Genomic DNA, 14,649 nt, shown 5'->3' on the forward strand with positions numbered 1-14,649 from the left:
GAGATGCCTTCATGGTGCATTCACATACACGTACATGGGAGTACATGTTATTGCTATAGAAAGAAAACGAACTTCAGCCTTTACAAGTGACGAAAAATGTAACATGAAATATAAACATACAGTATAAGTACACGACAGTAGGTAGCCTGTACACATCAGAAGCACCACGCTATTAACTTAATGTACATAAATGAATATAAATACAGTTGGTGAGTAGGGAAAATGATATACATGACATGACACTCTTGGCTTTGCTCAAGTGGTGACTTTACATTCCAGGGTAGAAATACACATTAACGGACTGATTCATGAGTTGGGATTCGTTTACATACAACTACACACGTAGTATCTACCTTATTGCAAAGTTATTGTGCCATGCGCCATCTAGTGTTGTTGTGGAGGACTGAATCATCTGCATTTTTAAAGTTTCGAGCGCCTTTAAACGCATCGTTTGAACCTTCTCGTTTACCCGGAACAACAACAAACGGCTGACACATGCTTGGTGTTAACAGTGGCGAATAGGGACTGGCAAGAGTTGGTTTCAATGTATTCCTCTGCTACACTACGACATTACATGAATGATAATGGCCCTCTGATATTGGATGGCGGACTTGCAACTGAGCTGGAGGCGCAAGGAGCCAAATTACAGGTTTTTTTTTTTTTTTTTAAAGGGAAAATAATGAAGTTTAAACATATCCGATTGTTTTTTATTATGTAATTACAACCAATCATAATTATGTGTCGACAGTGATAACTACAACGTTGTGACTCAAATGTAACATTAATATAGCTGTGGTTCCATGTTAACAATCAATTACAGCTGTTAACAATTGACAGAAAAGGAAACATTAATTTGTGGTGTGGCAGTAATATTGCGGAGTGTGCAGATCCATGCTTTTGCAGCTGGCAGTTGATGTGATTACTGCCTCAGTAAATCCACTGAGTGGAGCCATTGGACCTCTGTTCATCTAACTAACTTAGTTTGCCTTTTATTACTCTGTCATTAGCTTCCTTGTGTAATACCTACATACCAGTTTTATTTTATGTGAATATTTCTTAACATTAGTGCAAACAAAAAAGTGAGAATAAATACATGAGTTTGTTTGTTTCACATATCAAGGGAGATCCTTTGTGGAGCGCCAGGCTTTTACATACTAATCCCCAGTTCATAAGAGATGCTCATTACAGGTATGTCAATGCAGTATATTGAACTCAAATAAATGATAAACAACTTTATTTATTTTTTCACCATAGTTCATAGATGTGATCTATTGACAGGTTTCTCCTCAGTGGTGCTGATGTTATCACCACAGCCACATACCAAGCGAGCATTTCAGGATTCATCAATCACCTGGACGTGAGCTCTGAATGTGCCAGAGAGCTGCTGATGTCTGGAGTTCATGTAGCCAAAGAGACTGTTGAGAGATTTATCTGTGACAGTCACTCAACAGGTAGAGTAACAATCCACTGTGTATACTATAGCACCTTGAGGGAATTATTCAAATATTTTTGAAGCTGAGTAGACACTTTGTCTCTGTAAACTAATATTCAGTTTTATTGTGTTGTTTGTTAATGTCTTAAGGGCAAAGGTATCCCATGGTGGCAGGCTCTGTTGGCCCGTATGGCGCCTCTCTGCAGAACGGTTCAGAGTACACGGGGGCTTATGCAGAGCAGATGAGTATTGAGGTGAGTGGCTCTCAGCTGATCACACTGGCTACATAAAAAGCTATTTTTTATGCTGTATGATGATAAAAACATTGCATTTCTCCTGCTACTCATCATATTGATGACCTAAGCCTTGACTTATTTGTTAGAATCAACTGATAATTGATCCCATGTGTCTTTTCTTTTTGTCTGTTCCAAGGAGTTAAAAGTTTGGCATCGGCCGCAGGTCGACTGCTTGGCAGCAGCAGGAGCTGATCTCATTGCTTTTGAGACAATCCCAAGTATCAAAGAGGCTGAGGCTCTGGTGGAGCTGCTCAGAGAATTCCCAAACTGTAAAGCCTGGCTCTCCTTTTCTTGTAAGGTATTGATTGCTAATGGACAGAATGATTAATGTCGATCCATTAGTGTATAAAAATAACTCACAACTCTCATTTTTTTTGTGCCAAAACACTATCAGGATGGGAAGTGTATATCAGACGGCAGCTCATTCACGGATGCAGTCCAGATTGCTAATAGATCCAAGCAGCTGGTCGCTGTAGGAGTCAACTGCTGTCCTCCAACATTGGTTGAGCCACTGCTGGACTCTGCCAGGTCACTGCTGAGTCCAGACATGTGCTGGGTGGTCTACCCAAACAGTGGAGAGGAGTGGGACACTGAGCAAGGGTGAGTCTGTAGTCTAGTAGTTATAATGACACGGTGACGGCTTCAACAGCCACTGTTTTCATCAGCAGACGTGACATGCCAAACACAGGAACAACACACTTTCACCATGCAACTAACTGCAACAATGCAACAACTTCACATGACAACTAAAAAAACCTGATTCCACTTACCCTGCTCCTGTTCAGAGGTGTTGCTGTTAAGAGAAGAATAACTTTTAATTACTGTATGCACATGGACAGATTGTGAGAACATTTGGCCTTTACAGACACTTTGGATCCCGAATTTAAGTGTTTTGTTCCTCCTGGAGATAAACAGAGGCTTTATAAATCTTTCATAAAGGTTCCTGCCACAACGGATGATGCTAACACAAGCTCTCCACAGATATAACATGAAGTACTGTCGCGTACTATACAAACTATGATAGAAAACCATCAAAGGAAACTTGTGATGCAAGTTATATAATCTTACAACAAAGCTATTCTGCTGTCAGACAAATTAAATCATTTTAACTTGACTCAAGTGTGTACTGTGCAGCTGTGTTATGTGAGGAAAAACTCAATAAAAATAAACATCAGATCAGACTCGGTATCAAAACATATTTAAATGATCAGGAGCAAAAAACTTATTAGGACATTCTTGCTTTTTGACATTCAGTAATTTATCCATGAGTGTACATACACTTTTTAAAATATGCAAGCTTAAAGTTTAAGCTTTTTCTAATCTTGCATATATGTATCTGACTCTCAGTGATCGAAAGTACATTTGCTCAAATAGTCCACTTTAGTACCGTTTTTGAGGTACTTCACTTGTGTTTTTCTATTTCATACGACTTTTTACTGCTAGTCACTAAAAATTAATAAAAAACTTTAGTTACATGTTACTTTGTGGATTAAGGTTTTATAATAGCTGTTTTGTTTTTAAAGGCAGGACTGTAAACTTGTATATTTTTACACTGTGGTATTACCACTTAAAAATGAATACTTCCTCTATCTCTGCTGATTCATGTTCTCTTTTTCATACAAAGGTGGCAAACATCAGGGGAAACTTCAGTTTCAATTCCTCAACTGAGTCACACATGGAAAAAGCAAGGAGCTGCTTTGATAGGTAAAGTGAACTATTTTCTACTCTGTTCATATTTTCTGTATCTTCTGTTTTTTTCCCTCTGATCAGTCTCTCTTTGTCTGTTAGGTGGTTGCTGCCGTATTGGTCCCGCTCAAATAGCAGAGTTAAAACAGCAGTTAAAAAGAAGCTGCACCTCTCCAGCATCTACAGTGTGACTGAGCTGACGATGACAATTAAGGCTGTCTGCATAAAAGAAACACGAGAAAAGAAATCATAAATTCCTACAAAGAAAATGACGTCTGTTCCAGGACTTTATTAAAAAAATCTTAATTTATTGGAAAATAAATAAATAATTAGCCCATTACATCAAATCCACGTGAGTACACAATGACGTTGTGTCGCGTCCGAGAAGAACGGCACCGCGGGGATGCGAATGAAAAAAAGTGTAAGAACAAATAAATGGCTCTACATAAAAAAACATGAAAATAAAACATGCAGTCTTCACTGTCTGTGGTTCACATTTTGAATGTTTTTTCAGCAATTGAGGGATTCCACTATCACTTCTGTACAGCTCCTGTTTTTTTAAAGAAAGAAAAAGAACTTGGATCGTCTACGCCTGGGTCTTAGGATTCACAAAGCACAACAAAACGTCAGCTGCATTCACAACACTTTTCACTGGACGGCATTTCCACTGAACTAAACCACTTGAACGTCGAGCCCACTCAACCTGTACAATGAAAGATGGAACTGTGTCAACTTTCAACAGAATTTACAGCAAATGTGTCAATGTAGTGTGTCTGCTAGCATTCACTAGTTGAGTATAATGCACACGCCTGCAGTGTCTCCGCAGCGTGTTTGAGGAGATGAGATATATAATATAACCATAGTTAAATTCGGAAAAAATGTGCACATGATTAACACCGGAATGAAGGGAAAACAATCCTGTAGTGTGACTATAACATGTAAGAACACCTTATCTTTAAATACAGGGGTGGACAAAATAACAGAAACACCTTACAATGCAGTTACGTTAAAGTTAATACCGCCCAGACTAATAAAGCTTGTGTCAGTTTTAAAACTAAGAGCTTCTGCTTCAACTCAATGCTCATTTTTGAGGCGCCATAATTTGATGTGCTGTTAAGGAAATACCCTGTCAAGAAACTGTTCCTCTTTGTCAGTGCATATTTTTTTTGCCTTGCTGTTCGTCATCATGACCAGTGGGACTTTTCCCCCTTACTTTTAGAACTAATGTAGAAACTCAGCAGCAATCTGTGTGCCGAGAAGTTTTCCGCCTTAATGTGCAGCATCGAAAGCCAATTTATAAAAGCGGTGATAGAGTTCTATTGAGGCTAACACACACAGCTGAATGATAATGTGGTTCACTTGCGTAGCTACTGATGTGATTGACGTCAAGTAGTTGTTGGTGTGTCATCTGCAGATATTGCGATATGACATAAAAGTCATAAAAGTCATTATTTGATTAAAAAGACTACAAACTACAATACAGCCTCAAAAATGATAGGTGCATTGAATTAACATCTTGGTGACATCATATATATTGTCTTTTTTGTCAACAAATCCCATTAAAAGACCAAAACCAACAATGACTTTATCTTTCTAACATAGATTATGTGCAGCCAAAGCCTAGAATGGCTTATTTCTCTGTAGAGCTCCTTTGTTGTCCAAAAAACTATTAATAACAAACATCAGTGAGCTCCGGTGTAGTGATGTTCCTTCATTATCACACAGACACACACTGTACTTTGGACACAGGACCATCTGAGAGGTCGTCCTTGGTAACTGTTTGGAAAATGGCAGGGACTTTAAAAAAAAACCCAAAAGCTTGGCAGGTGATTGGATGGACTACCTGTCTATGATTTTCTATAACCAAGACAAGATGGATTCTTGTGTTATCTTGTGATTTCATGATATTGTGAATCCAACTGCCTCGAAAACACACACACATAATCCTGCTGCTGGAAATACCCACTAGAGCACCAAATGTGTATTCATCCTCCACTAAAAATAGTCCCTAACAAAAGCACTATTTGCTTCAGTTTGAGTAACATTTACTAAAAATGACAGTGCCCAGCTGTTTAAGGAAATTAATTAACCAATTATGCATTTGTGATTGATGTTATAAGTAGCAAATGAGCTTGGAACTGAGAGCTACAGGCCAGCTGGGGAAGTCCAAGTACTGAGAGATGTACTCACACATTGTCGGTCCTTTCATGGGATTTGTTGACAATAAGACAAATACACAACAACACCAGACTTATCCTGTAAAATGTATCTTAAGACTATTGTTGTGTGTTGTCATTTCTGTTATTTAGTCCTCTCCCTGTACGTCCCAGTAAACCTTTTCAGTCTGTGATGTCTTCTTCAAGATCGCTGTCCGGGGAGCTCCGCTGTCTGTTCTCTGTTGTGTTGGACATGTGTTTCCAGCTGGTGTCTTTCTGACTTCCCATACTGTGTGAGCGTCCCAGGTGGGCCAGGCGCTTGGCCGACGTCCTCTCCTCCGCTTCCTCCGCGGCGCTTCCGTGGGCCCGCTCCCCGCTGGAGTGGTGGAAGTCGTGGCGCAAGTTTTCCAGATTCAGAGCCCAGGGGCCGAGCTTCTGCCAGTTGACCCTCTGGAAGGCCATGATGCAGTGCAGGTTTCCACCCACCTGTGAGCCAGGGAATGTTCTTTTAGTTCAGCTCTGACTTAGAAATGTTTTATAAGAAAAGAGACAAATTTTAAAAACAAAGAAGAGATCTGAGAAGGGGAACCTTTTTGGTTTTGCGCCGTTGAATCCCCCTCTCTGTGTGACGGATGTCCAAGTATTCTGGATTCTGTGTGTTGAGGTCAGTCACAATGTCCATCCATCTGGAAAGAGAGTTTTCATGTTAAACAGCTCAACAACAATGCCTGATAAAATGCAGCAGAAACTGAGGCTTACTTTTTACAGTGAATAGCTGGGTGTTTCCTACTGGGTTCACCGATTAAGATCCAGTATTCCATTTCATTTGTGGGTAGAGGGCCCCTTTACACAAAAAGAGAAAAATGACTTAAATCAGTTTCTAAACTCTTTCACAGGCATGATGAGTTATACTGCAGAGATGTGACCTACCTATATGCCTTTGCTGCTTTGAGAGGCGTCCCTTCAAAGCCCACTGGGCAGAAGTAGTGGTTCTGGCAGTGGTAAATGTAGGCCATAGACTCATCCTTCAGCCCTTGTGTCAGCTTCGTTAACGCTCCTTCAGCTAAAAACAGACCAGAGCGGTTATCACTTCGCTTTATGTCTTAATGAGGAGACTTGACGGCTGAGTTGAGTTGAGTTTGCCAGCTGGGGGACTCACCTGTTTCTCCTGCCGTCTTGTGCTTTCCATGTGGTTTGTACAGAATGTAGGAGCAACCTCGTACTCTGAAATTGTCATTAATTTGTCTGAACCATCTGCAAGAAAAAGATATTACATTTAATTGAGCTAAATATTCTAAAGTGATTATTTGAGAAGATTATAAGACAGTTCTGTGTACCGCATCAGTGTAGCGTTGCCAGTGAAAGGACCAAACTTGATTTCTTCAAAAGGCGGCTGAAACCCCAGAATATGCAGCGCCTCCTCTTGAGAGATGGGTGGAAGACTAGCAATGGAAATAAATACCCATTTATAGAGCCTGACTGATACCGGATTTTTTGGTCAGATTGCAATACTGATATTAGAGAGTAAAAAAATTATTATATCGATATATACAGATTATCTACATAAATACACATTTATTGCAAAGGTCCCTCAAATGTGGTTACCAAACACTTGATATAAGGCATGATATTATTCAGTGTAAGAATAAATGTAATTTTTATAAAATTACATCAGTGCACTGAAACTTCACTGTGAATTTAAAATGTATATATTAAACTTGAATTTAAAAAAGGATCAAGTACACATAAACTACAGCCTATATATCTTTAAACAAAATATATCGGCAAATATCAGATGGCATAAACACAGATACCGATATATCTGCAATAAGTCAATATTGGCTGATCGATATATATCGGTCGGGCTCTACACATTTATAAAGAATAATATCAAGTTTAGTGAACTGTACATGAAGTCTGAGAGCAAATACAACGTGCTGCTCACCTCCCTGCACCCACAGTGCTGTACAAGAAGTTCCAGCAGGACACCAAAGAAGAGATCCCACAAGAAGTCTTGTATTGTGGCCGACTGATACAGTACCTGCAGCAGAATATACAAAATCCAGAGAATAAGTCATTGTATATTGAAAATGTTTTGGAATCAACATCACTGCTATGGCCTCATTTGAAGCTTGCCGCACTGTGTTTTTATCTAAAACTGTTGATGCACTAAATATAACTTTACCATCGTCTGAGGTCGAGCACTTTTCTCTGTTTGATCTCCTCCAGCGAGGCATGAGGCGAGACGTCTTGCAGATTTCGGCTCGGTCTGTCTGATGATTTCATCTTCTTGGTGCTGCATTTCTTCACATTACCTGAAAAAAACAATGAGTGTAAACCACGCAGGGATTTCAATCTTTCACTCACTGTAGAGCAGATACATGATGCAATATTTTAAATAATAACTGATGTTTGGCAGAATTGTTGTGAAGCGAGGGTGAATCACAGACTTCAAGAACAACATGTTTTCTTACTTGTTATTGTTTTTCTGGTGAGCACGGCATTGAAGTCTGTCGTATCAATCTCCCAGGCCAAAATAGGCTTAGTGTTCCCAGATGACATTTCTTCCATGTCACAGTCCCCATCTGATCCCACGTGGGCCCCTCCAGCTGCAGATTTGGGCTTCACGAGCGGGGACCCGTCATCCTGCTTGTTTGGGGGACGGTAAACAGAGGCAGCCTGGTTGAGCAGAGCATAATCGGAGCAGACGGTGTAGAACTTCTCCCTGGAGTGTGTGACCGGGCAGGTCCATGGCAGGTGCAGCTCAGCACTGGATGCCCGCCTTACTCTTGCAGCGTCACGGGCGAGGGAGCTGAGCAGACTGTGGTTCTCCTCCCCATCGGTAAGCCTTTGCGTACCTGATGGTTCTGCTGGCCCAGAGAGATTTGCTCCTTGGCCTTCTGATGTGTTCGGCATTGAACAGCCACTTACAGAGTGTGATGGTGATGTGATGAGATGTCCCTTCTGGGGAGGAAAGGACAGGCTTTTATTTATTTTTAGAGACACTGGAGATATAAAAAGAATTTGCAGTGATAGAGGCACAACACTGTAACCTCTGAGACAATCAGATAACACGAGCAATCACTTAACTATGGCTCATAACCCTGAATGTCATTGTTTTAACTTACACAGTTAGTCATACAGTAGTATGCACTAGCACCTCTAACCTGAAATGAGACACCTATTATTCTGCAGTAGCCTGTAGTTAGCTGTGGGGTTATTGAACATTAACATTTCACATGTGAAGCTCCATCTGTACTAACCTCTGACCTAACTAACATAGCTACATCTATACTAACCTCTGTACTAACATAGCTACATCTGTACTAAAACAGCTGCTTCTGTCCGAACCTCTGACCTATCTAACATTAGCTGCATCCGTACTAACCACTACAGTGACGCAGCAACATTTGTACTAACACAGCTGCATCTGCTCTAACCTCTGACCTAACTAACATAGCTAGATCTGTACTAACATAGCCACATCTGTACTAACATAGCTACATCTGTACTAACCTCTACACTAACGCAGCAACATCTGTACTAACACTGCTGCATCTGCTCTAACCTCTGACCTAACTAACATAGCTAGATCTGTACTAACATAGCTAAATCTGTACTAACATCTATATTAACGCAGCAACATCTGTACTAACACAGCTGCATCTGTACTTACCTCTATACTAACAAAGCTACATCTGTACTAATACCTGCACTAACATACCTACATCTGTACTAACTTCTATACTAACACAGCAACATCTGTCCTAACACCTGCTCTAACATAGCTGAATATGTCCTAACCTCTGTACTAACACAGCTACATCTGTACTAACCTTTATACTAACCCAGCTGCATGTATACTAACATCTGTCTTAACCTCTGTACTAATACAACTACATCTCTAGTAACCTCTGCACTAAATAACACAGCTGCATCGGTCCTAACCTCTGTACCAACACAGCTACATCTGTCCTAACCTCTGTACTAACACAGCTACATCCGTCCTAACCTCTGTACAAGTACAACTACATCTGTAGTAACCTGTGCACTAAATTACACAGCTGCATCTGTCCTAACCTCTGTACCAACACAGCTACATCTGTCCTAACCTCTGTACTAACACAGCTACATCCGTCCTAACCTCTGTACAAGTACAACTACATCTGTAGTAACCTGTGCACTAAATTACACATCTACAACTGTAGAAACCTCTGTACTAACACTAACACAGCTGCAGCTGTACTGGTTTGTAACTAGCAGACGTAAACACGCCCAGCGGTGACGTTATCCTTATTTGTCTTACCTTAAGTAATAACTTGGGACAAAATAGAGGCGACTACGAGTTTGCAGACCTTCAAACTAGCGACATATTACCAAACCTTGGTGCACATTAGCTTAAAACATGTCAAAAAATGAAGTGTAATGATTCAGAAACGTCGTCCTCCTAACATGCATCTTCTTCCTGTGCAGGTTCTAACAGATTGTACCATTTCGAGGCGTAAAGGGGTGTGCGAGCAGAAGAAAAATAATTAAAGCTGGTTAATATCACTAAAACACTCACGTGAACGACATGATCTAATACAAATGTAATTCTATGTATTAAAAACATTATTTTATCATAGTATTTGAAATATTCTTTTAATATACATGTAATTTTCTTACAGCGTACAACCCGTGTTAGTAAATAGTGAATTAGTCCTAAAGTTTAAACCAATCACAGGAGCGACTGTGGAAGCTGCCCTCTCTGCACAAAGTGAAGGTAAGTGTTCATTTTCACTGATCTGATCAGCTCACTCTAATCCTTTTAAAAAGAGCAAAACTTTACACGTGACTGTTTTATAATAACTTTTACATTAACAAAAATACTAAAAGCAGTGACCTAGACTTTGCAACAGTGACGTAGTCGAGTGACATTACTTCTTAGCTGTCAATGCAAACTGCAACTTTTACTCTGAAAGCTAACGTCATATTAAAAGATACCATTATGTCATAAAAGAGTTAATTAAGAGCAGGTATGTCGACTTTTTAAAGCAGGAAAAGCAGTGCTGGGAAATAATAACATTATTAAGACACATATTAAGACATAAAAATACTCTGCTTGGAACAATAATGTTTGTCTGACAAACAAACAAAAAACAATACTATCACTATAAAATCAATCAATCTTTATTTATATGGTGCCAAATCACAACAAAAGTCACTTCAAGGCACCTTACACATGGAGTAGGTTTATACCATACTCTTTAATTTAATTTGGAGAGACCCAACATTCCCACATGAACAAGCACTTGGCGACAGTGGCGAGGAAAAAGTCGCTTTTAACGGGAAGAACTCCCTTTGAAAACTCTTCAAATTACACCCACTCCTTCTTTCTCATTAGAATCTATGAATATGCAAGACACCAGATGTCTCTTACTTCACTTGCAAAGTCCATTCTCAGTGTTTGTGCTTTGGGGGCTTCAAGTTTCCACATCACACTTTATGTGAATTGATAATTGGATCAGGATTGGCTTCCAAACTAGAACTGATATCACAAATCATGTTTACAAGCCTTTAAATCAGCTTTTCAGTGAGCTCAGATAAACTTTCCACTTTCAGCACATGAAAGTGAAAACAGCTTTTAGTGTTAAACTCTGCACATGCATCATTCTGCACAGTGAAGCTCAAACATTCAACTGAAGGAACAAGAAGTGTGTGGAATAAACAGCATATCTGATACCTTCTATAAAATCAATCAAGGGGACATGAGTGTGTTATTTTAATAGTGATTTTGGACCTTTGTATTTTACAGAAGACCATGGCAAAGAAGCTGGTGATCATCGACACAGACTGCGGCATAGACGACGCTCAGGCTATAATGATGGCCTTGGCGGCGCCTAACATTGAGATCTTGGGTGTCACCTGCGTGTTTGGGAACGCAGCGGTTAAGAATGTGTGTCAGAATGTTTTGAGGGTGCTCTCCGTCTGTGAGCGTGAGCAAGTACGTTCCCTGAAGCTGTATTTAAACAACCATATATTATACCTGAACACATTCTTCGTAAAGCTGTACCGTATAGAATGTCAATCACCATGATGCCACGCTGTTTTGACTAGATAGGATCGACTTGTCAACATGTTGTTGTCTTGTCATTGTTAAAAGAAGCAACCGACTTTGACTATTCTACTGTTCTACATTACTTCCACCTCACTTCAACAGAATCATATTTGCATGGACACTTCTCAGGAAAATCTAAACATACTGAGTTGTAGGTAATTTCCAACATTTTAACATATGACGAATGCATTAGTTGTTTTTTTTTAAGAAACAGTTACTCACTTTTTGCTCAACAAAAAGGAAATCCAGAAAGCCATCCAGCCATCTTAAACTATGATTCATAATGTCATAGTGCCATGTGGCCAGGGAATGACAGTTCAGAAAGGTATTGTGAGTCACCTGTGTGAGATAGCAGTTTAGGTTTCTGGATCTTTGTTGTCTTAGTGGATGAACTGACTTCATTTTGACATCATGTTTGCCCAAGAGCCGGAGATTAGATTGTAGCTTCACTGTGAGAGCTTGGAGTAGAGTTGTATTGTCTGTGTGTAGTCTTAAGCAGCAGCAGGTGAAGAAAATGACTATATCACTACCTGGTCTATAAAAACCACACATTTCAGCAAGTGAATTGTGAAGTAAGTTAACAAATAAAGGAATGAATAGAGAAAAAAAATGTGCATATGCCAACTAAAATGTGCCTCTATACTACAAGCAAAACTACACACCTGCTTTATATTGAAGTTATCTTGTCGTTGATCTTTGATGACTTCATTCTCACTTCAGTGCACTCAGGAAGTTAGCTGCTGTGGTCATGTGATCGTTCACACTAACCATGTGACCCTATGCAATTCTCTTCAGCACAAATTGATAATGTATTACATATAACAATTGTACTTATAAACTCTTAGGAGATAAATGTATAACCTGAGAAAGTAGAAAGGGTTTTATTGGTCAGCATTGTGAGTGATATTTCACTAAGAAGAGTTTACTTCTGCAGATTCCAGTGTTTAAAGGCTCTGGTGGTCCTCTGGTAGGAGCCAGTAACACTATCAGTGACCACTTTGGAACTGATGGACTTGGGGATGTGCTTGAAGACAGAGATCCACAATGGGAGGATAAAATCCAGAGAGAGCACGCGGTCAATGCAATGATCAGACTGGTGTCTGAAAACCAGAAGCAGGTGAGAAACCTCCATGAAGTCTATCTGTTGTGTGTTACTACCTCCTGATACTAACACAAGCTCTCCACAGGTCTCCTTGGTGGCTCTTGGCCCGCTCACTAATCTGGCACTGGCTGTCAGGCTGGATCCATGTTTCCCCGAAAAGCTAAAAGATCTGTACATTATGGGTGGCAACATGGAAGGTAATATACCACAACATGATTACAGGTTGTATTTGAAACGTGATCTGTATAACTCTGTCTTTTCTTTACAGGAAAAGGAAATGTGACGCTATGTGCAGAGTTTAACTTTGCAATGGATCCAGAGTCTGCCTACATTGTGCTGGAAGAATTCCTCTGCACCACACACCTCGCATCGTGGGAGTATTCATGCAGAAATGCGTTAAAATGGGTAGGATGTGTACTTATATAGAGAAATACGTAACCCTACATAATAACCATCCCACTCAAAACTGTTCAATCTGTCTCTACAGGAGTTCTTTGACGAGTTGATCAATCAGGATGCACCAGCTGCTCGCTTTATGAAGACAATAACCTCTAAATGTTGGGCCTACTCTAAAGAAGCCATGGTGAATAAGAGAGATGTGTATTTTGGACCCGGCTTCGTCTCTTACGATGCGTACGCCATGGCGGCGTGCATCGACGGCAGCGTGGTGACGGAGAGCATCGAGTGTCCCGTCCGCGTGGAGCTGCAGGGGTCCATCTGTCGTGGCATGATGGCGCTTGATCGCACAAACAGCCTGAAAAAGAGCCACACTATATTTGTAATGACTAAATGTAATGTTGCCAAGTTCAGTCAGTTACTCATGGAGTCTCTCAGACAACCATGTAAAAAGTCGCCTTAATGGACTTTTATATGTTGCTATCAAATGTGTGATTGTACATCCAAGTAAAAAGAATAAGAATAAGAATAAGAATAATATAATGTGTAAAAAAAAAAATGTAATACATTGAATTAAAATGTGATATTTTCCTTTAATCCTTTACTTAAATTTGCTAACAAATTGAAGTGATGTACGATACAAAGACCAGTTTACTGTAACATACTGTCAGACTCTGATATACTGTATTTCTATTGTCTTTCCTGGAATGGCTGTAGACAACTTATTTACACTGTAGATGACTGATGCCAGTACTCGAGGCAACAAAAAAAAAAAGCCCTATAATGTGTTAAATCATATGTATTTTCTATTTTTCACAAGATTAAAAACAATAAAATTTCACTTTGAATATAACAGAGGAAAATCAATGTGTGGTATTACAATATGCTCTCTGGAACTTGGTAGGTATGTATAGCTGGTTCCAAAAAAAGAAAGTGGTATTTAAGTGTGAATGTGTTAAATTCTAAGAAAGATGTATATAGTCTTTCCCACAAAATGTTGTAAGACAGCTCTACAGGTCTGTTTAGTCTGTCAGCAGTCACCTGAAAATATGTGATAATAAGTTGAACACAGAAAGCCTGCACCATTTGTACAACATGAACACATTCACAACATGATGGATTCAGTGTGAATACGATGAAATGTTTGCACATTAGTGTGATCCTTCCTAATGTTCACATGTAACACATCTTTATTAATTATAACGTGTAAAACTATTCTAAATATACACTCCTGCTGGTAACCTTTTAATGGAATTGTTCTTTTGAGATTGAACCAGCAACACTTTGTCAGATCTCTGCAGATGAGTACTTGAATGTTCCTTATATCCTTCTTTAACTAATAATAACCTCTTTTAATTCAACTTTTATGAATAATATGGTAACATTCCAAATATTGTCAACATAACTATAGTTGACATATTTTATATAAACTTGTCCCTTACATGCCAAACATATTAAAGCATACGCAGTATTGGATACAATGA

At 39.5% G+C, this 14,649-nt stretch overlaps 3 protein-coding genes across 3 annotated transcripts; 2 read left to right on the forward strand and 1 right to left on the reverse strand.

Moving 5' to 3' along the window:
* The first annotated feature begins 3 nt into the window (after positions 1-3).
* Positions 4-5,472, forward strand: zgc:172121 (uncharacterized protein LOC337599 homolog). Its single transcript, XM_062423502.1, has 9 exons — positions 4-40; positions 513-649; positions 1,121-1,188; positions 1,279-1,451; positions 1,583-1,686; positions 1,865-2,026; positions 2,123-2,328; positions 3,353-3,432; positions 3,517-5,472. The coding sequence occupies exons 1-9, from the start codon at positions 4-6 to the stop codon at positions 3,603-3,605; spliced, it is 1,056 nt and encodes a 351-aa protein (XP_062279486.1). The 3' UTR covers positions 3,606-5,472.
* Positions 5,473-5,647: 175 nt separating this feature from the next.
* On the reverse strand, positions 5,648-10,008 carry LOC133984555 (basic immunoglobulin-like variable motif-containing protein). Its single transcript, XM_062423960.1, has 10 exons — positions 9,877-10,008; positions 8,045-8,534; positions 7,756-7,885; positions 7,516-7,611; positions 6,908-7,012; positions 6,730-6,824; positions 6,501-6,633; positions 6,330-6,413; positions 6,160-6,256; positions 5,648-6,056 (listed from the first exon to the last, which is right to left on the reverse strand). The coding sequence occupies exons 2-10, from the start codon at positions 8,484-8,486 to the stop codon at positions 5,754-5,756; spliced, it is 1,485 nt and encodes a 494-aa protein (XP_062279944.1). The 5' UTR covers positions 8,487-8,534; positions 9,877-10,008; the 3' UTR covers positions 5,648-5,753.
* A 228-nt stretch (positions 10,009-10,236) lies between these two features.
* si:ch211-201h21.5 (uncharacterized protein LOC555526 homolog) lies at positions 10,237-14,013 on the forward strand. Its single transcript, XM_062423964.1, has 6 exons — positions 10,237-10,332; positions 11,365-11,553; positions 12,602-12,784; positions 12,855-12,966; positions 13,038-13,174; positions 13,257-14,013. Exons 2-6 carry the CDS (start codon positions 11,371-11,373, stop codon positions 13,626-13,628), a joined length of 987 nt encoding a protein of 328 aa, XP_062279948.1. The 5' UTR covers positions 10,237-10,332; positions 11,365-11,370; the 3' UTR covers positions 13,629-14,013.
* Positions 14,014-14,649: the final 636 nt, after the last annotated feature.

This window comes from Scomber scombrus, chromosome 8 (genome assembly GCF_963691925.1).
Source record: "Scomber scombrus chromosome 8, fScoSco1.1, whole genome shotgun sequence".
Lineage (NCBI taxonomy): Eukaryota > Metazoa > Chordata > Actinopteri > Scombriformes > Scombridae > Scomber > Scomber scombrus.

What these genes read in the sequence shown, in the direction of transcription:
- si:ch211-201h21.5 (XM_062423964.1), top strand. Translation starts at nt 11,371, where the DNA reads ATGGCAAAGAAGCTGGTGATCATCGACACAGACTGCGGCATAGACGAC. An exon ending in TGTCTGAAAACCAGAAGCAG is followed by an intron (nt 12,785 to 12,854) that starts GTGAGAAACCTC and finishes AGCTCTCCACAG; the next exon opens with GTCTCCTTGGTGGCTCTTGG. An exon ending in TATGGGTGGCAACATGGAAG is followed by an intron (nt 12,967 to 13,037) that starts GTAATATACCAC and finishes TTTTCTTTACAG; the next exon opens with GAAAAGGAAATGTGACGCTA.
- zgc:172121 (XM_062423502.1), top strand. Translation starts at nt 4, where the DNA reads ATGCCTTCATGGTGCATTCACATACACGTACATGGGA. An exon ending in CGCAAGGAGCCAAATTACAG is followed by an intron (nt 650 to 1,120) that starts GTTTTTTTTTTT and finishes TCACATATCAAG; the next exon opens with GGAGATCCTTTGTGGAGCGC. An exon ending in GAGTGGGACACTGAGCAAGG is followed by an intron (nt 2,329 to 3,352) that starts GTGAGTCTGTAG and finishes TTTCATACAAAG; the next exon opens with GTGGCAAACATCAGGGGAAA.
- LOC133984555 (XM_062423960.1), bottom strand. Translation starts at nt 8,486, where the DNA reads ATGCCGAACACATCAGAAGGCCAAGGAGCAAATCTCTCTGGGCCAGCA. An exon ending in GTGCTCGACCTCAGACGATG is followed by an intron (nt 7,612 to 7,755) that starts GTAAAGTTATAT and finishes ATTCTGCTGCAG; the next exon opens with GTACTGTATCAGTCGGCCAC. An exon ending in GGCAACGCTACACTGATGCG is followed by an intron (nt 6,825 to 6,907) that starts GTACACAGAACT and finishes TTTTTCTTGCAG; the next exon opens with ATGGTTCAGACAAATTAATG.